General features: G+C 36.9%; 1 protein-coding gene across 1 annotated transcript in view; it reads left to right on the top strand.

The window, feature by feature from the left end:
* LOC148955529 (lachesin-like) overlaps positions 1 to 20371 on the top strand; it is a 107030-nt gene that overhangs the window by 71960 nt on the left and 14699 nt on the right. Inside the window, exon 5 of the mRNA XM_089107567.1 lies at positions 18736 to 18903. Within this exon, the coding sequence (XP_088963693.1) occupies positions 18736 to 18903 (168 nt within the window). The remainder of the gene's footprint in view (positions 1 to 18735; positions 18904 to 20371) is intronic.

Here is a 20371-nt window from a genome sequence, read left to right as displayed (position 1 = left end):
TCCTAGCATCATAGTTATAGGAAATGATGATCCTAATGGCATCATGTATACAAGGAGGCACTATGATGTCATTTACATTAATTTAAAAATTTTCCTGAGATCCGAAATTAGTGATTGGGACCCCCACTCTTAGGTACGAATAAAATTCTTGAATACCACAATTGGCATGGTCTTGACCCAACTTTAGATCGAAAGAGGCCAGACCCAAGTGCCGAAGAACCGACTTAAGCTTTACCGCCTCATCCGCTTACAGTTTCAGAAGATTCTGGTAGAGTCAGTGGCGGATCCAGAGGGAGGGCGAGGGCCCCGCCCCCGTAACGAAGTCTAAAGTAGTGAAATTTACTTAATTAACGCAAGTTTGCGTTAAATAAACTTGCTCCTAACGCAAGTTTCTCGGATTTACCTATTTTGCCCCCCCCCTAAAAAAATCCTGGATCCGCTCCTGGGTAGAGTTACAAAGAAAGTGAAAAACTATCACGAGTACTTACCAGATTATTTTTATCTCTTAAGAACAATAACAACTAAATGTTCGTCGTTGACAAGGCGTGAAAGGAAGGAAAAAGAGAGAGGTTGAGTATGTCAGTTTACCAATTTTAAAGCTTAAAACAGGCGTTTGAATTTATAATATAGAAGATTTTTCCTCCCCATTTTGCGTTATTGTCAAGGAGAACATAAATCAGATTTCCGTTGGAATAGAATTTCTTCTAATTTGCCTGTGTGCTGTAATTGCATAATTTCATTCTAAATTTAGTCAGCTTTCAAACAGTTCGTGGTAACAAACTGTAAGTAAGGAGCGACCCGGCTCAATGGTAACCGAGACTCTAGAAAACGGGTTTTTGATACCAATAGATACATCAATAGAATCAGATTTTAATGCTGATTTCAAATATATAACTTTCATCAAGTTTAGTTTTTGATGGGTAGTTTCATCAACTACCCATCAAAAGTTACGCGCCTGAGAAAATTTGGCTGATTTTCAAAAAAAGGGGGAAAGGCCCCCTGAAAATTATAGAACCTTAACGAAAATCACACCATCATATTCAGCGTATCGGAGAATCCTACTGTAGAGGTTTCAATCACCTATAAACAAAAATGTGGCATTTTGCATTTTTTGCCAGAAGAAAGATCAAGGGTGCGTGTTTATTTTTTTTTTTTTTCCCAGGGGTGATCGCATTGACCCAGTGGTCCTAGAATATCGTGGGAGGGCTCATTAGAACGGACATTAAAAGTTTTAGCGCCATTTTTAAGTGACCAAAAAAAATGGAGGGCAACTAGGCCCCCTCCCACGCTTATTTTTTTCCCAAAGTCACCCGATCAAAATTTCTAGATAGCCATTTTGTTCAGCATGGTCGAAAATATGATAAATATGTCTTTTAGGATGACTTAATTCTCCGAAGTCTCCAGGGGGAGGGCCAAAAGTTATGAAATTTACCCAATGTTAACATATAGTATTGGTTATTGGGAAGTATACAGAAGTTTTCAGGAGGGTTTCTTTCTGGTAGTGGGAGGGAAGGGTGAGTCGGGGGTTATGTTGGAGGATCGGTCCATGAAGGAAGATTTCATGGGGGAAGATAAATTGCCATGAAGGGGGCGCCGGACTTGCCAGCATTATTTATTGGTTATTGGGAATTATACAGACATTTTCAGGAAGGATTTTTTTCTGGAGGGGGGGGGGCTAGAGGAGGGGGTTACTCTGGAGAATCTTTCCGTGGAGGATGTTTCTTTGGGGTAAGGGACATTTCTATGAAGGGGGCGCCAGATTTCCAAGCATTATTTAAAAAACGATCAGAAATTAAATAAAAAAAACAAGTTTTTTCAACTGAAAGTAAGAAGCAACATTAGAACTTAAAACGAACAAAAATTATAACGTATGTGAGGGGGTTCTCCCCCAAGTCAATACCTCTCTCTTTACGCTACAGTTTTTTTTAGTGCTTTCAAAAGAGCTATCTATTCTAATTAAACGGCCTTTGTGATTCAGGGGTTTGTGAATGCATTTTTTTTTAACTTTTAACGTAAAGAGCGTGGTATTGACTAAGGGGAGAACCCCCTCATATACGTAATAACATATATGTAATAAAAAAATAATAAAAAAACAAGCAATACCGCTCTATAGTAATCAAAACTTTCAAAAACGGAATTTTGATGTCAATAAATGTATCAAAAGAATGTGTTTATAATGCTGATTCTAAATATATAATTTTATTAAGTTTAGTATAACTCATCAAAGGCTACGAACCTGAGAAAATTTACCCGATTTTTTAAAGAGGGGGAAACATCCCCTACAAGTGAAAGAATTTTAATGAAAATCACACCGTCAGATTCAGCGTATCAGAAAACCCTATTACATAGGTTTCAAGCTCATATCTGCAAAAATCTGCAACTTTGTATTTTTTGCCAGAAAAAAAATATACGAATATAGAAGTTAGTTACGTAATTTAATTTGTAAAGACATCCATTTAGCAAAAGAAAAGTAAAATTTTTATGCAAATTTTGTTTACTTATTTAATGACGGTTAGCCAAAATAAAAGCTGCATTAACTAAAAAACGATCAGAAATTAAATAAAAAAAACAAGTTTTTTAAACTGAAAGTAAGGAGCGACATTAAAACTTAAAACGAACAGAAATTATTCCATATATGAAAAGGGCTGTCCCCTCCTCAACGCCTCGCTCTTTACGCTAAAGTTTGACTCTGTCTCACAACTTTATTTTTTAAAACAATAAAAAACTTTAGCGTAAAGAGCGAGGTGTTGAGGAGGGGACAGCCCCTTTCATATACGGAATAATTTCTGTTCGTTTTAAGTTTTAATGTCGCTCCTTACTTTCAGTTTAAAAAACTTGTTTGTTTTATTTAGTACATTAAAGTACCGTTAGGATTAGTACCTCACTTTATTCCGTCACAAATTATATCAAGATGCATGACGATGATTCCTAGAGACACTTCGGACATCATAATTTTTTTTAATCTAGATATAAGATGCTAGGAAAATGACAAATTAGCCATACAATTTGAAATACACTACAGTTAATGATAATTAATTCCATCCTGTATTAATTTATATATACTCCTATAAAACGAAATTGGACAAAGAAAGACAAAGAAAACACAGCTGACGTGCAGACTCGTAGCGAGGCTCCAATTTATTGGAAATTTCAGGAAAACAAAGCGACTTAAAAGATATAAAGCCTTGGGAGCTACTATAACTTAAGCTGATACAATTTACTTCCGACATAATTAGCACATATAGAAATTATTAAAGTAGAACGAGGCTGATGTTTTCCTCACGTACTCAGTCTCAAATACTCAGAAACAAAACATGCCCCCTCCGTTCCCTGATAGCAAAACTGGGTTTATTTCGCACTAGTTGCGTTTTTCATACGATAGTGTTTGAGCACATTAATCGATGGCTATAGAACTTAACAGGAAAATTAACTGTCTAAAATAAAGGTAACCAGACAAACTAAATTAAGCGGAATTACCTAAGCAAATATAGATGCAGCTGCTTAAAATCTCATTTGTCCCAGCAAACGATGTCGAATATCTAAGCCGCTTGGCCAGTTCTTTTTTTTTCTTTGTTTAAAAATAGGTGAAACTTTTTCATCTACGTAACTGCATTTGAATAATCACATTTATATAACCATGTGGGCTTGCAAGTACGAGGCTGGAGAACCTATGCACCACAAAGAATAAGGCCACTAATGAATTCAATGCGAAACTATTTACCAAAAACATTAGGAATGCCAGGTGTTTAAGCCCCGCTCACACGTATGCTTAGCTAGACATGCATTTCCAGCCATCACCGCGTTGGACTACTGAAGGCTGCTTATCAAAGCGAGACCAAATAAGGATCATAGGCAGCGCGATAGCGCTGCCTAAGTAAAGAACGACGTGGGCACAATATACTTTTTTTTTCTTCTTTCTCCATGCCCGGGCACTTCGTATCGAAGGAGTTGTCGAAGAAACTTCAAAAAGGGATCATTCGACGGAAATTGGAATGGCTAGTGCCCTTTTTAATAGTCGAAAGTGCTTGCAGGGCAACTACCCCCCCCCCTCCCATCATTCCCTCAAACACATCCAATCAAAATTTGAGATAGCCATTTTGTTCAGCGTAGTTGATTTCCAGATAGAAAATATGTTTTTGAGGAGGACACTCCCCCACAACCCTCGGGGCAAGGGTTTTTAGTTATGCCCTGAGGGCGTATAAGAACGATGTTGGCACAATGTATCATTTATTATTTCTCTCTTTTAGAGCCGGACACTTCCTATCGAAGAAGTTGCCGTAGAAACTTGAAAAGGGCTCATTCAATTGGAAATACGAGTGGCTTGTGCCCTTTTTAATAGTCGAAAGTGATCGGAAGGCAACTAACACCCCTTCCACCCCCACCATTTCCTGCAACTCGTTCAATCAAAATTTCGAGCAAGTCATTTTGTTCAGTGTAGCTAATTTCCTGATAGAAATTATGTTTTTGAGGAGGACACTTCCCCACAGCCTTCAGGGAAAGGATTTTAAGTTATGCCCTGGGGGCATATAAGGTTTTTATAGAAGGTGTTGTCGTAGAAACTTCAAAAAAGGCTCATTTGTTTGGAAATTCAAAGGGCTAGTGCCCGTTTTAATAGTCAAAATGGATTGGAGGCCAACTAGCCCCCCCCCCCCCCCCCCGCGCCCATCATTCCCCAAACACATCCAATCAAAATTCCGAGATAGCCATTCTGTTCAGCGTAGTTGATTTCCAGATAGAAAATATGTTTTTGAGGAGGACACACCCCTACAACCCTCGGGGCAAGGGTTTTAGTTATGCTCTGAGGGCATATAAGAACGATGTTGGCACAATGTATCATTTAATATTTCTTTCCTTTAGAGCAGGGCACTTCGTATCGAAGAAGTTGTCGTAAAAACTTCGAAAAGGGCTCATTCAATTGGAAATTGGAGTGGTTTGTGCCCTTTTTAATAGTCGAAAGTGATTGTAAGGCAACTAACACCCCTTCCACGCCCACTATTTCCCGAAACACATCCAATCAAAATTTTGAGATAGCCATTTTGTTCAGTGTAATTGATTTCTAGATACAAATTATGTTTTTGGAGGGGGACAATTCCCCACAGCCTTCAGGGCAAGGGTCGTAGGTTATGCCCTGGGGGCATATAAGGTTTTTATAGAAGGTTTTGTCGTAGAAACTTCAAAAAAGACTCATTCGATTGGAAATTCAAAGGGCTAGTTAATAGTCGAAATAGATTGGAAGGCAACTAGCCCCCCCACGCCCATCATTCCCCCAAACACATCAAATCCAAATTTTTGGGATATTCATTTTGTTCAGCGTAGTCTATTTCCAGATATAAATTATTATTTTGAGGAGGACACTCCCCCACTGCCTTCAGGGCAAGGGTTGTAAGGTTTTTATAGAAGGTGTTGTCGTGGTAACTTCAAAAAAGGCTGTAATCGATTGGAAATTCAAAGGGCTAGTGCGCTTTTGAATAGTCGAAAGTGATTGGAGGGCAACTAATCCCCCTCTCACGCCCCTTTTTCCCCAAACACATCCAATCAAAATTTTGAGATAGCCATTTTGTTCAACGTAGTGTTAATTTATGTAAATTATGTCTTAGAGGATGACAACCCCCTCAGAGCCCTCAGGCCAAGGGTTGTAAATTATGCCCTGGGGGCATATAAGGTTTTTATAGAAGGCGTTGTCGTAGAAACTTCAAAAAGGGCTCATTCGATTGGAAATTGAAATGGCTAGTGCCCTTTTTAATAGTCGAAAGTGATTGGAAGGCAACGAAAACCCCTTCCACGGCCACCATTCCCCCCCCCCCCAAAAAAAAATATAAATGTTTTTACTTTTATAACTTTAATAAATCAAATAATATTAACATTTTGATTACTAAATATCAGTATATGTATATTAAACTGACAATGCACATTCATTTGTATTCTTTTTCATTAAAGTGTAAATTATGTTCTGACCTTGGGAAGGCATATGGGTTTTGAGCCTAACTTATGTTAATTTCTGCTCGTTTTGTGTTTAACTCGGTTATTTATTGTAATTTAAGTTCGTTTTGGGTTTCATTTATTTGTTCATGGTGATTTGTGGTTGTTCCACGCTTGGAAGATCATTTGATTTTATTTCTACTCAATTCTTGTTTAATGGAGTTCTTTACTTTTCTTTGAAAAACTTATTTTGTGGAAAAAGTTTTTTTTAATTAATTGGTAGAAAGCCCTAATGATTATGCATAGACACTCATGTCTAGCTAAGCATGCAGGTGAATAATATATTATTCATTTATCGTTTGACTCTGAGGGAGCCAAAGACCTCGATTTTGCGGTAGTTTGAGTTATAAATCCTGGGTAAAGCATTTGTTACTGGAACCAGAAGTGTTTCGTAAGAAGCTCCCATTTGTTTTTCATATTTAACTGTGGAATTTAGTTTTGTCAAATTTGAAAAGTAATATGGGAAAAACAGGCTTAGCATAGTTTGTATGCCAATAGGAAGGTATTATTTATATTTTAGACAAAAATCAATGATTTGAACGCTAAAATTGTCAAGAACTTATAAAGTAAGACGATATATTATATAGGAACTAGCTAACTAAATTGTTATGTTTGGTTTTCGTGAATATAGCATTTGTTTCAGGCTTATTTATTTAAGGGATGAATAAGTTGGGTGATAAAAAGCATTTATAAACTAAATCTAGCCAGAAAGTCAGGTGGGGCACCAAATTTAAAAATATATTTGAATATTTCTAAAATATTTTCGTTTATGCGATTTTCTAACCTTTTGAATTTTGTTGCAATTCTCCTTTAAGTCCAAAGGAGTTAGACACTTTTTATTATTGTCCCAAAAAGTCACTTAAACCGTAGGCTACATAATCTGTTGTTGCCGCATGTAGAATCAGTTACAGATCAAAGTCCAACGAACTGGAGATAATGTATACAGTCCATGAGATATATCCACACACGCGAGTTGGGGAAATATAAATGGAACAGAGCCAATTGGAAGCTATTTTCACAAAACATAAGCTCTGTCCCAAAAATGGGTTCAATATCAGACTCAAACACTGCATTACTGTTCGTTATTCTTCATTGAAGACAATAACATGTTTACTGAGATCAAAGGGATAATGCTGATAATTCTGCAAGAAGATTTGCCATTGTACTTTAAATGTAGTCTTGGCTGATGAAAGGATAGACCATATCAGCTACCTTCCAGTATCAACCTAATTACAACCATTGTAAGTTGTGCCCTCCCCAAGAAACAAAGATCTTAACTCTGAGGACTGACTGAATTTTAGCTCCTTCCCCCAACAAGGACTGGTAACATTTCTATTCCTTTCTTCTGCACCAAACTAAATAATTTGAAGAGCTTAAAAAGCAAATAAAAAAAATCCAGGAGAGCAACAGGACAAAAATAAAATCGGTATCATCTTGAGAAAATAAGTCAAGAAATAAGTAAAATGTAGCCAAACATACATTCTTTCTACTTCCTTCTTAAAAGCATTAGAAAGGGTATAGGTTTAACTGTTTTTGCATTTAGAAAAAGCCTAGTTTTTTTTCTTAAGCAGATAGAAGGCATTCTGTATAAGGACTTTAGTCTTCTCAGAACACGTGTTACTTGATGATGGTGGTACCCTAATGGGTGAAAAGTATTGCCATCAAGCTGAAGAACAAACAAATGGTTTCTATGTTGGTGGCACACTTTTTTTTAGAAGAAACTGTTAGGTACAAATCAGAATAAAATACAATAAAGGCCGTCGTGAAAGTCTTTTTTGGTACACCAGAAATATATGTTGTCTGAAGACTAAACATACTTCTTGCTATTTGTGTACCAGACAATGAAAGTGCAGTCGTAGGAGCATATATAGTCCGTTTGTACAAAATTGTCTCAACAAATATCCCCCTTTTTAAAGAAATTGCAGTTATAAAACCAGAGTTATATACAAGTAATTCTTTGAAGGATTCTCGTATGCAAAATCAACCACAAGAAGTAACAAAAGAAAGCTGAACAAAACTGAGCTTAGGCTGCGGGTCAGTTTTGACTCTGATGATGCTTGTTCCCACTTTTCAGTAAAAATTACAAAGATGCGAATCACGTTCCATTTTGTGAGGTCCTACCTAACCTAACCTACTGCAAAATACTTGATAACTTCAAATTCTTGTTTGAGTTTCTTTCTTAATGGTGATTTTATTAACTTCAGAAAAGAAAAATGTTGGCTTAGCCATTGCAATAAAATGTGGATTTAAAGGAAAGGCCTGTTAACATGTGCCACAACCAGAATAATGAGGTCACCCAAGCCATTTTTAAATTTTGGAATGAACCTAGTTTACTATTGTTTAAATGTCGCTGTCCTATTAATTCGCGCGCAGGTGGGATAAGCCACCATTTCTAGTTTAAAAGTTCTACGTCCAGATTTATAGTCTATGAGAAGTGACTATGCAAGACAGTAATTGATGAAAAAGAACCAGAGACTCATGAAAACGTTCGACTGCTTTAATAACTTCAATAGGTCGTCTTGATCATTGATTTGCATTAAGTTTTCTCACAGAGAATTTTCTGTAACTTAAGACTTTTGTTACGAACAATGTCGATTAATATTTGGATTTGGGAACGACTCAAACTTTATACTAAAACACGTACCATCATTGCTATTTAGGCTCTTAGGGTGTTTTATGCCGATCTTTCGTTGTAAAAAAAAACTCGGCTTTTCATTTTTGAACGACCAAGACATAATCTTTTTCATTTCCCCCTTTACATTTTACTGCAGGTCATACACTTAAACCGTTTTACTCCAAAGATTTTTGTTCAAGGCGTTCCCTCTAGATAGATAGATATATACATAGATAGATGTATTTCTTATATAAAAATCCCCACAAAGGCTCAATGGTCCTTAGGAGGGGGATTATGACACAAATCGCATAACATTAAACTGTTAAACATTTAAACACATAACATGTAAAGCATTTGCTTCGTAAAAATGAAGAAATTAAAAAAAAAAAATAAACATAAGGAAAGAGAGTTCATTAAATAAGATTTATAAAAATGTAATTGATCACTGCGTCTATAATTATAAAAAAAATTGGATAACACTAAATACGTCAAGAAAAATCAATCATATGGAAACCAAAAAAATTATTGAACTGCACCTGGAAACCAACTGGAAACCAAAAATATATGTAACTGTACGGTATCGTTGTTTAAAATAGAACATACAGTATGAGCAAACGGTATAGTCATAACCAGCGATACACCTTTCACGGTTGCCCAGTGCTTCACAACAATCGACGGTTTGAAGACAGAAATATGATTCTTTTATTGTTGACAAAATCTTTTCTTGGGTTGATTCTGGGCATCTATTACCATGGAACATCATATGGGCAGTGCTTTGCTTTAGCGTCTTGCAGTAACACCTGTTGTACACTTTTATTGCAATGTTTCGAGTCAGGGGCTGTCCAGTCTCTCAGTACTACTACTAGTACTACTACTTCTAATAACTCACCGCAGCACCAAGCCACCTGAGGCCAACACAGCTAAGCACACTCCTCCTCCATCTCAATCTATTCAAAACCTCCCTTTTTACACCCTCTCAGGAAATTCCCATTTCCTCTAAACATTTCTTTATGTCGTCCTCCCACCTCAGACGAGGATGACCTGTTTTCCGTTTAGCCCTAGACGGTTGGCCGAAAAGGACAATCTTCGGCAATCTGTCATCATTCATCCGCACAACGTGCCCTAGCCATCTCGATCTTTCTCTCATTATAGCCCAAGAAAGCGGGATTGAACCAAACTTACGCGTAGCCTACTGTTTGAAATACGGTCAGTCAGCCAGGTACCCAGAACAATCCGTAGACAATTTTTCTGGAAAACATCCAGCAATTCTTCACCTGATTTTCGGAGCGCCCATGCTTCAGAGTCATATTTGACCACTGTCATCACCGTAGCTTCCAATATTTTAATCTTGGTTTGCATTCTTTTCTTCCTATTCTTCCAAACTTTTTTTACTGTGAAAAAACACCATTAACCTTGTATATTGTAATTTTAACATCTTCACTGCTCCCGCCGTCTTTACTAATAATACTACCAAGATAAGTGAAGCTGCTCACCTGATCAATCTTTTCGTTACCCAACGTCACCTTTTGATCTTCACTTATTTATAGCCTTAGACCTGAGTTGAAATGAAAAGAAACATCACTTGAAATTTGGTTGGTGTATAAAAAGTAATTAAGTATCTTGATGAAGTTGCAGCCACTGCAAGTTATTATTAACCTGTTTCCAGCCACTTCGTAAAGAGTGGGTGTCAAAGACTTAGGAAGCTGTTTATGCAATGGGAAACTGAAATTTATAGGGTGGTTAGTGATATGAGTAAGATGGATCTTCTCCTGTGCTGTGTTTTGCCTATGGGAACCTCCATAGCCCCATAAAATCGGATGACATTGAATTTCGTCATGTTTGGTGAAACATATGGCGCTCCAAGATTTTTAAGAAGGTTGCTAAGAGCAGGAAATCCCTCAAATAGATATAACTTCCCTCATTTTCTTGTAAGTCCAAAAATATTGCACATGGGCCGATACACGTAGTCTGAGTGAGAGGTGGTAAAAAGCTGGTATAAGCCTTTTTCAGTTTTGTATAAGAAATTATGTCATTTTCACTTGTCATTGGATTTTGTCTATCACTCATCCATCCATCCATTAATCCATCCTAGCGTTGAACTAAGGTAGATAGTTCCCTGCTGTTAAATTTACGCCTCCTTAAATGTCCCAGAAATGTCCTTAGAAAATAAGCCCTAAAAAACCACCTCATTCCATCTAGATATCAAATGACAGCAGGTAAGTTCACAGTTCATTCGAGAAACACATGCCACTCCAACCGTTCCCCAGCAGCTGACAGCTGGCACGCACTTGAATTCATGTCCTTATGTACTTAATAGGAGCCTGTAATTCAAAATAAAATGTTTGTCTAAAGATTCTGACTTTATCTGATCCTGAATATGTAAAAACAAAGACAATAAGATGAACTTATATCATCAAGCCATTGCTGAGCTCCTGATCTTCTAGTCTAGCTTTAAAACCTACACTGAAGCTACTTTCATTTGACGTAGAGTGTTGAGAACAAATCAAATGCTTTAGTGTTGCCTATAGTAAGGAGCCACATGGCTTCAATGTATTATTATTTATTCAATTTTTCCCCAGATTATCTTCATACTGAAGGCGGTGCTGCAGAAACTTCGAAGGAGACTTATGCGATTGGAAATTGAGAATTTTAGTACTCTTTTTAAGAATCAAAAGTGATTAGAGGGACCAGCCCCTCTCTCACGATTTTTTTGCTCCCCTTCTCCCCAAGGACATCCGTTCAAAATCTTGAGATAACCATTTTGTTCAAAATAATCCAGCCCTTCCTCTTTTCGCCGAAGTTTGTTTTTGTCACAATACCTTAAGAAAGACTGCTAAAACACAAGGGCTGTTGAATTGGAATAAGAAGGGTTTTTATAGACCTTTAAGACTTACGCGTAAAGAGCGAGGGTTGAGGTGGGGCAGCCCCCCTCATTTACGAAATAATTTCTGTTCTTTTTAAGCTTTGACATTGCTCCTTAATTCTAGTTGAAAAAACTTGTATTTATTTAGTTCATGAAATATGAGGTTTGCAGGCAATGACAATAACATAAGCTTATTTTGTTTAAAAAAGAAGAACAGACACGAATTTTCAGGTCCAGATAAAAGGAAATAGTGGCTCAAATAGAAGCACAACATAAAAGCAGTTAATATTACTCAATTTTTATTAATGTCAAATTTAAATTCAGGTATTTCGTTTCTGGGTGGAGAAATCAATCTTGCTATTCATCTTTTGTTGTTTTCTGTTTCGTGTAAATATGAAAAGACGTCAATATGTTCTGACCTGCTGTTCAATCATGTTTAGAAAGCGTGTTAATTATTAAAAGGCTGGTTGGACGTGGCATTTCCATCCACCGTTTCAAAAGTGTACGCGTCTGAACCTTAAGTTAGCTTACTCACATAAAAGAAAATGTCTCCCTGTCCAAATGTTACAACTTTGCGAGGCATTATCTTAAAAGAAGAGCTTGTTTTTTCAACAATATTTTAAAAATAATTTGCTAGAACAAGAATGCTCCTGTGTGTGTTTTTGCTGCATATAATAAAATTCAAAATTTTCAGGTTAGACGGGGTGTGCCCTTCAATTCTACCCCCTCTCTTTACGCTAAAGTTTTTATTGCGATTTTGCAATTTCTGGAAAAAAAAATTTCGTTACTAAGTATTATTTTCGTAATAAAAAAGAGTTGTTAACCCCTCAGCATTCTATTTGAACGTTTAATCCAAACAGATTCCTCCCATTAAACGGAGACTTGGGCTTAAGCCCTTCCTTTTATATTAACTCAAGAATTTGTCATGGAACGTTTAAAATTGTAGATACAAAAATCTATTGGCGTAGAAATAAACTTCTTGAGGCTTCAGGTTTCTAGGTCATGCCACTTCCCAATAAATGCCTTCACTTATTCCCTTCGTAGCCTTACCTTCCAATAGCTGCTGTCCAGCCATACAATACTACAATCGTTAGTATTACTGCATAAACGGTATATAATAGCCCGTCGTTTCGTATGGACTCCTTTTAATTGATTAAATTTTTTGTTTTGTTTTAACTGAAAGTAAGGAACGACGTTTAAACTAAAACGAACATAAATTATTCCGTATATGAAATGGTTTACCCCCTCCTCAACGCCTCGCTCTTTACTCTAAAGTTTTTTATTGTTTAAAAAAATAGAGTTGTGAGAAAGTCAAACTTTAGTTTAAAGAGCGAGGCGTTGAGGAGGGGACAGCCCCCTTCATATACGGAATAATTTCTGTTCGTTTTAATTTTCAACGTCGTTCCTTACTTTCACTTAAAAAAACTTTTTTTTTTATTAATTAAAAAAACTTTTTCCACAAAGTAAGTTTTTCAAAGAAAAGTAAAGAACTCCATTAAACAAAAAATTAGCAAAACTAAAATCAAATAATCTACCAAGCGTGAAATTGCCACAAATCAGCATTGATAAATAAATGAAACCCAAAACGAACAGAAATTACAATAATTAACCGAGAAAAACTCAAAAGGAGCAGAAATTAATACAAGTTGGGCGCATAACCCATATGCCTTCCCAAGGTCAGAGCAATATTTGCACTTTACTGAAAAAATATAAATGTTTTTACTTATACAACTTTAGTAAATAAAGTATTATTAATAGATTGATTACTAAATATCAGTATATGTATATTAAACTGACAATGTACTTTCATTTGTATTTTTTTCAGTTAAGTGCGAATTATGTTCTGGCCTTGGGAAGGCATAGGGGTTTTGCGCCCAACTTATGTTAATTTCTGCTCGTTTTAAGTTTGACTCGGTTAATTATTGTAATTTCTGTTCGTTTTAGGTTTCATTTATTTATCAATGCTGATTTGTGGTAGTTTCACACTTGGTAGATAATTTGATTTTAGTTTTGCTCATTTTTTGTTTAATGGAGTTCTTTACTTTTCTTTGAAAAACTTGTTTTGTGGAAAAAGTTTTTTTTTAATTGATTTCTGTTCTTTTTATATTGACATTTAGTTTCATAACTCCTCTAGTTGACCTGTAATGGAAAACTTGATACCATTCGCAAAAAAATATGTTTACTTTCTTTGATAGCTTGGATACACTTTCGCTATTTTGGTTTGGTTAAATTTTAAGAGCAGAAGTAGCCCCGAACGTTTGAACATAATCCCTCAGCCGTTCTTGGGATACTGCTGAGATGCCTTATTAGGAATTAGCGTTATCACAGTGCATTTCAATTTAATCTTAAGTCAACATTTAGTTTTTGAACACATAAAAATTGGATTTGAGGAAGACTAAAATCTATTCTATAAATCATATAAAACAACTTTCTATATAAACCTTATATGCCCCCAGGGCATAACTTAAAAAACTTGCCCTGAGGGTTCTGAGGGGTTTATCATCCCAAAAGACCTAATTTCCAGAACTTTCAACTACGTTGAACAAAATGGATATCTCAAAATTTTGATTGGATGTGTTTGGGAAAATTGTGGGCGTGAGAGGGGCGTTAGTCGCTCTTCAGTCACTTTCCACTATTAAAAAAGTCACTAACCCTTTCAATTTCCAATGGAATGAACACTTTTGAAGTCTCGACGACAGCGCTTTAAATAAAAACTTTATATGCCCCCAGGGCATAACTTACAACCCCTTCCCTGAGGGATGTGGGGGGAGGGGTTGTCATCCTTAAAGACCTAATTTCCGAAACTTTTAACTACGTTGAATAAAATGGCTATCTAAAAATTTTGATTGGATGTGTTTTGGGAAAAGGTGGGCGTGAGAGGGGATTTAGTTGCCCTCAAATAACTTTTGACTATTAAAAAGGGTACTAGTCCCTTGAATTTCAAATCGAATGAGCCCTTTTTCAAGTTTCTACGACAGAGATTTCAATAAAAACCTTATATGCCCCCAGGGCATAACTTATAATCCTTGCCCTGAGGGTTGTGGGTGAGTGTCCTTGTTAAAAATATGTTTTCTATCTGGAAATCAACTACCCTGAACAAAATGGCTATCTCAAAATTTTTATTGGATGTGTTTGGGGGAATGATGGGTGTGGGACAGGGGCTTGTTGCCCTCCAATCACTTTCAACTATGAAAAAGGGCCCTAGCCCTTTGAATTTCCAGTCGAATGAGCTTTTATTGAAGTTTCTACGACAACGCCTTCTTTAAAAACCTTATATACCCTCAGGGCATAACTTAAAACCCTTGCCCCGAGGGTTGTGAGGGAGTGTCCTCCTCAAAAATATATATTCTATCTGGAAATGAACTACGCTGAACAAAATGGCTATCTCAAAATGTTGATTGGATGTGTTTGGAGGAATGAAGAGCATGAGGGGGATACCCCCAGTATATAACTTAAAACCCTTGCCCTGAGGGTTGTGGGGGAATGTCCACCTCAAAAACAAATTTTCTATCTGGAAATAAACTACGCTGAACAAAATGGCTATCTCAAAATTTTGATTGGATGTGTTTGGGGAAAGATGGGCGTGGGGGAGGGGGCTAGTTGCCCTCCAATCACTTTCGATTATTAAAAAGGGTACTAGTGCTTTGAATTTCCAATCGAATGAGTCTGTTTTGAAGTTTCTACGACAACGCCTTCTACAAAAACCTTATAAGCCCCTAGGGTATAACTTAAAACCCTCGCCCTGAGGGTTGTAAGGGGGTGTCTTCCTCAAAAACATATTTTCTATGTGGAATTCAAGTACGCTGAACAAAATGGCTATCTCAAAATTTTGATTGGATGTGTTTGGGGGAATGAGGGGCGTGGGGGGGGGGGGGCTAGTTGCCCACCAGACACTTTCGAATATTAGAAAAGGGTAATAGCCCTTTGAATTTAAAATCACATTAACCTTTCTTGAAGTTTCCACGACAACACCTTCTATGAAAACCTTATATACCCCCAGGGCATAACTTAAAACCCTTGCCCCGAGGGTTGTAAGGAACGTTTGGGGGAACGAGGGGCGCGGGGGGGGGGCTAGTTGCCCTCTAATCACTTTCGACTTTTAAAAAAGGGTACTAGCCCTTTGAAATACAAATCGAATTAACCTTTCTTGAAGTTTCTACGACAACGCCTTCTATGAAAACCTTATATACCCCCAGGGCATAACTTAAAACCCTTGCCCCGAGGGTTGTAGGGAATGTTTGGGGGACTGATGGGCTCGGGGGGGGGGGCTAGTTGCCCTCCAATCACTTTTGACTATTAAAACAGGCACTAGCCGTTTGAATTTCCAATCGAAAGAGCCTTTTTTGAAGTTTCTACGACAACGCCTTCTATAAAAACCTTATGTGCCCCCAGGGCATAACTTAAAACCCTTGGCCAAAGGGTTGTGGGGGAGTGTCCTCCACAAAAAGATATTTTCTATCTGGAAATCGACTACGCTGAACAAAATGGCTATCTCAAAATTTTTATTGGCTGTATTTGGGGGAATGAGGGGCTTGGGGGGGGGGTCTAGTTGCCCTCCAATCACTTTTGACTATTAAAAAGGGCACTAGCCCTTTTAATTTGCAATCAAATGAGCCTTTTTTGAAGTTTCTACGACAACGCCTTCTATAAAAACCTTATATGCCCTCAGGGCACAACTTAAAAACCTTGCCCCGAGGGCTGTGGGGGAGTGCCCTCCTCAAAATGATATTTTCTATTTGAAAATCAACTACGCTGAACAAAATGGCTATCTCAAAATTTTGATTGGATGTATTTGGGGGAATGATGGGCTTGGGGGGGGGGGGGGCTAGTTGCCCTCCAATCACTTTCGACTATTAAAAAGGACACTAGTTACTCCAATTTCCAATTGAATCAGCCCTTTTCAAACTTTCTACGACAACTCCTTCTATACGAAGTGCCTGGGTATGGAGAAAAAAAAAAAAAAAAAAACACACACACATTGTGCCCAAATCGTTCTTTACTTAGGCAGCGCTGGCGCGCTGCCTATGATTTAATTTTTCAACGTTTTTGAATTAATGCAGGTTTTGATTTTGGCTCACCGTACATGAATAATTAAAACAAAATTTGCATATTAATTTTACTTTTATTTGGTTTAATGGCTTTCTCGAAACTTGTTTAATTTTATTTAAGAACGTTTTTATTAGTAATAAATACACGTAACTTACGAATTAACTTACGTAACGAACGTCTATATTCATAGAATTTTAATACGTATATTAGGGGGTTCGCCCCTAGTCAATACCTTGCTCTTTAAGCTAAAGTTCGAGTTTTGTTCCAATTCTTTAAAAATGACCCTTAATCACAAAGGCCGTTAATTAGAATAAATAGCTCTTATGAAAGTACTAAACAATCTTTGGCCTAAAGAGCGAGGTATTGACTAAGGGGTGAACCCGATCACATACGTAATACTTCCTGTTTACGTTTTACGTTTTGATGTTGCTCCTTATTTTCAGTTGAAAAACTTTTTTTTTATTTAATTTCTTATCTCTTTCTTTTATAATGCTGGGAAATCCTTCACCCCCTTCATAGCAATATCCCTTCCCCCATGAAAAATTCCTTCATGGAAAGATCCTGCCATATAACCCCCCCCACCTACCAGAAAAAATCCACCCTGAAAACGTCTGTAGCCTATACTTCCCAATAACGAATACTATATGTTAACATTGGGTAAAGTTAATAACTTTCATTCCTCCCCCCGGAGACTTCGGGCGATTAAGTCATCCTAAAAGACATAGTTATCATATTTTCGACCATGCTGAACAAAATGGCTATCTCAAAATTTTGATTGGGTGACTTTGGGAAAAAAATAAGCGTGGGAGGGGGCCTAGTTGCCCTTCATTTTCTTGGTCACTTAAAAAGGGCACTACAACTTTTAATTTCCGTTCCGATGAGCCCTCCCACGATATTCTAGGACCACTGTAAATAGTTGCTTGAAACCTCTACAGTAGGGTGCTATGATACGTTGAATATGATGGTGTAATTTTCATTAAGGTTCTATAACTTTTAGGGGGTCTTTCCCCCTTTTTTCTAAAATCAGCCAAATTTTCTCAGGCGCGTAACTTATTATGGGTAAGACTAAACTTGATGAAACTTATATATTTGAAATCAGTATTTAAATCTGATTCTTTTGATGTATCTATTGGTATCGAAATTCCGTTTTTTAGAGTTTCGGTTATCATTGAGCCGGGTCGCTCCTTACTGACAGTTCGTTACCACGAACTATTTGCTAGCATTTGAGTTTTGTTCTTTTCAAATCGTGTTTCTGTGGTCCTAAACTGCAGAAATCAGCATCTTGCCGTTGCATCGTCTCTTTTATCATAAAAATGCCGCTAGAGCTTCCATTTGAATGCACTCATCCCACACATTTTTCGACGTTTGGCTCGATACGATCGTTTCCAAGGAAAAAATAAATCATAAATATATTTACACGTTACATCATTCTGAGGGAAAATTTGAAACTCTGTATTTTTGCAAATAGTGGTTAGAAAAGTTGGTTCTAGTGTTTTCAGAGATGTTTTACTTGACGGTGTATTTTATTGAGATTATATTACCCATTCCAACTTCTGGGGTATTTGGTATGCATAGTTAAGGAACAAAAATTTCCTTCACTAAAATAATTAATCAACATACAAAAAGATAATATGGGGTTAGTAGGCCTACTCAACTGAATTCAACTTGTTACTTATTAAATAAAAGAAAGTCTCTGAAATGGTAGCAAAGAGCAACATTAAAACTTAAAACGAACAGATGTTATTCGTAAATGAGGGGGCTTCCCCTTGCTCATCCTACCCCTTTATGCTGAATTTTTGTACTGCTTTAAAATAATTTTCGTTGTAGTTAAACAACCCTTGTGTTTGAGCAGTTGTTCTTAAGGAATTAGGACAAAAAGTGAAACTTCAGATTCAATAGCGGGGGTTGCGGAAGCGGTAGCTCTCCACATATACGGAACTCTTAGTGTATGCTTTAAATTTAATGTTGTTCATTAGATTCATTGAAGAAAACTTGTTTATCTATTTAATTTCCGTTCGTTCTTCGTGGTATACCAGGATTACCCCAAATGCGAGGATGGCTACCACCCATCAAACCCGACTCTTTTATCGTGGAATCCCTGTACAGTAATATCTCTTTTCTCTTTGGTAAAGCTCTCCGATGCAGTTAAAAAGTTATTGTTTCTACTGCATTTTAAATAATATTCATAATTTTAAAGTTTTCACACAATCATATAAATGAAATTTTTTAGTTCCACCAGAAATTGCTGACAATGTCAGTTCACCGTCCCAAGTCACAGTTCGAGAAGGAGGAAAAATCACTTTAACATGCAAGGCTGAAGGCTTTCCAAGGCCCAAGGTCACATGGAGAAGAGAAGACAGCCGACCACTTTCCCTTGGAGCGGATAGAAGAAAAGTCTGTGAGTCTTTACTTTTGATACTTTCAATAGTGTATGAAAATCTAATAGAAGGTGTATTAAATTCCTTTTACGTTATTTGTAGAATTAAATTAAAAAAAACAAGTTTTTTTAACTGAAAGTAAGGAGCAACATTAAAAATTAAAACGGACAGCAATTATTTCGTGTAGCAAAGGGGCTGTCCCCTCCTCAACGCCTCGCTGTTAACGCAAATTTTTTTTATTGTTTCAAAAAATAGAGTTTTGAGAAAGTCAAAATTTTGCTTAAAGAGTGCGGTGTTGAGGAGGGGACAGTCCCTTTCATATATGGAATAATTTCTGTTCATTTTTAGTTTTAATGTCACTCCTTACTTTCAGTTAAAAAAAACTTGTTTTTTTATTTAATTTTTGAACGTTTTTAAATAGATGCAGGTTTTGATCTTGGCTCAGAGTACATGAATAATTAAAACACAATTTTCATATTAATTTACTTTTATTTGGTTAAATGGCTTTCTCGAAAGTTGTTTCATTTTATTTACGAACGTTTTTATTAGTAATAAATATACATAACTTACGAATTAACTTGCATAACAAACTTCTATATTCAGATATTTTTAATACATATATTAGGGGGTTTTCCCCCTAGTCAATACCTTGCTCTTTACGCGAAAGTTCAAATTTTGTTCCAATTGTTTAAAAATGACCGATTAATTACAAAGGCCGTTGATTAGAATAAATAGCTCTTATGAAAGTACTCAAAAATCTCTGGCTTACAGAGTGAGGTATTGACTAGGGGGTGAACCCAATCATATATGTAATATTTTCTGTTCGTTTAAAGTTTTGATGTTGCTGCTGTTGCAGTTGAAAAACTTGTTTTTTTTAATTTAATTTCTGATCTTTTTTTAAAATAATGCTGGGAAGTCCGACGTCCCCTTCATAGCAATGTCCCTTCCCCCAAGAAAACTTCCTTCATGGAAAGATCCTCCTAAATAACCCCCGACCCCAGGCACGTACGCAGTAATTTGTTTCGGGGGGGGTAATTTGTTTTTTTTTGGGGGGGGGCAAATCCTTCAAACCCACTATTCTGTGAGAAAAATCAGAAAATTATGGGAAAATGAAAAAAATCGTGAGATTTCGGGGGGGGGGGGGGCGGGCCAGTAGGCTCCCCCTGCGTACGTCCCTGCCCGACACCAGCCCCCCCCCCTACCAGGAAAAATCTCCCCTGAAAACGTCAATACTGTATACTTCCCAATAACCAATACTATATGTTAACATTGGGTAAAGTTCATAACTTTCAGCCCTCCTCCCGGGAACTTCGGGGGATTAAGTCATCCTTAAAGACATACTTATAATATTTTCAAATATGTTGAACAAAATGGCTATCTCAAAATTTTGATCAGCTGACTTTGGGAAAACAATGAGCGTGGGAGGGGGCCTAGTTGCCCTCCATTTTTTGGTCACTTAAAAAAGGGCACTAGAACTTTTAATTTCCA

The sequence above is a fragment of the Artemia sp. Qi Xiang Cuo genome, chromosome 2 (genome assembly GCF_049724085.1).
Source record: "Artemia sp. Qi Xiang Cuo chromosome 2, ASM4972408v1, whole genome shotgun sequence".
Taxonomy (NCBI): domain Eukaryota; kingdom Metazoa; phylum Arthropoda; class Branchiopoda; order Anostraca; family Artemiidae; genus Artemia; species Artemia sp. Qi Xiang Cuo.
Note: the sequence above shows the minus strand (reverse complement) of the source record. Positions and strands in the feature narration are given on the sequence as shown.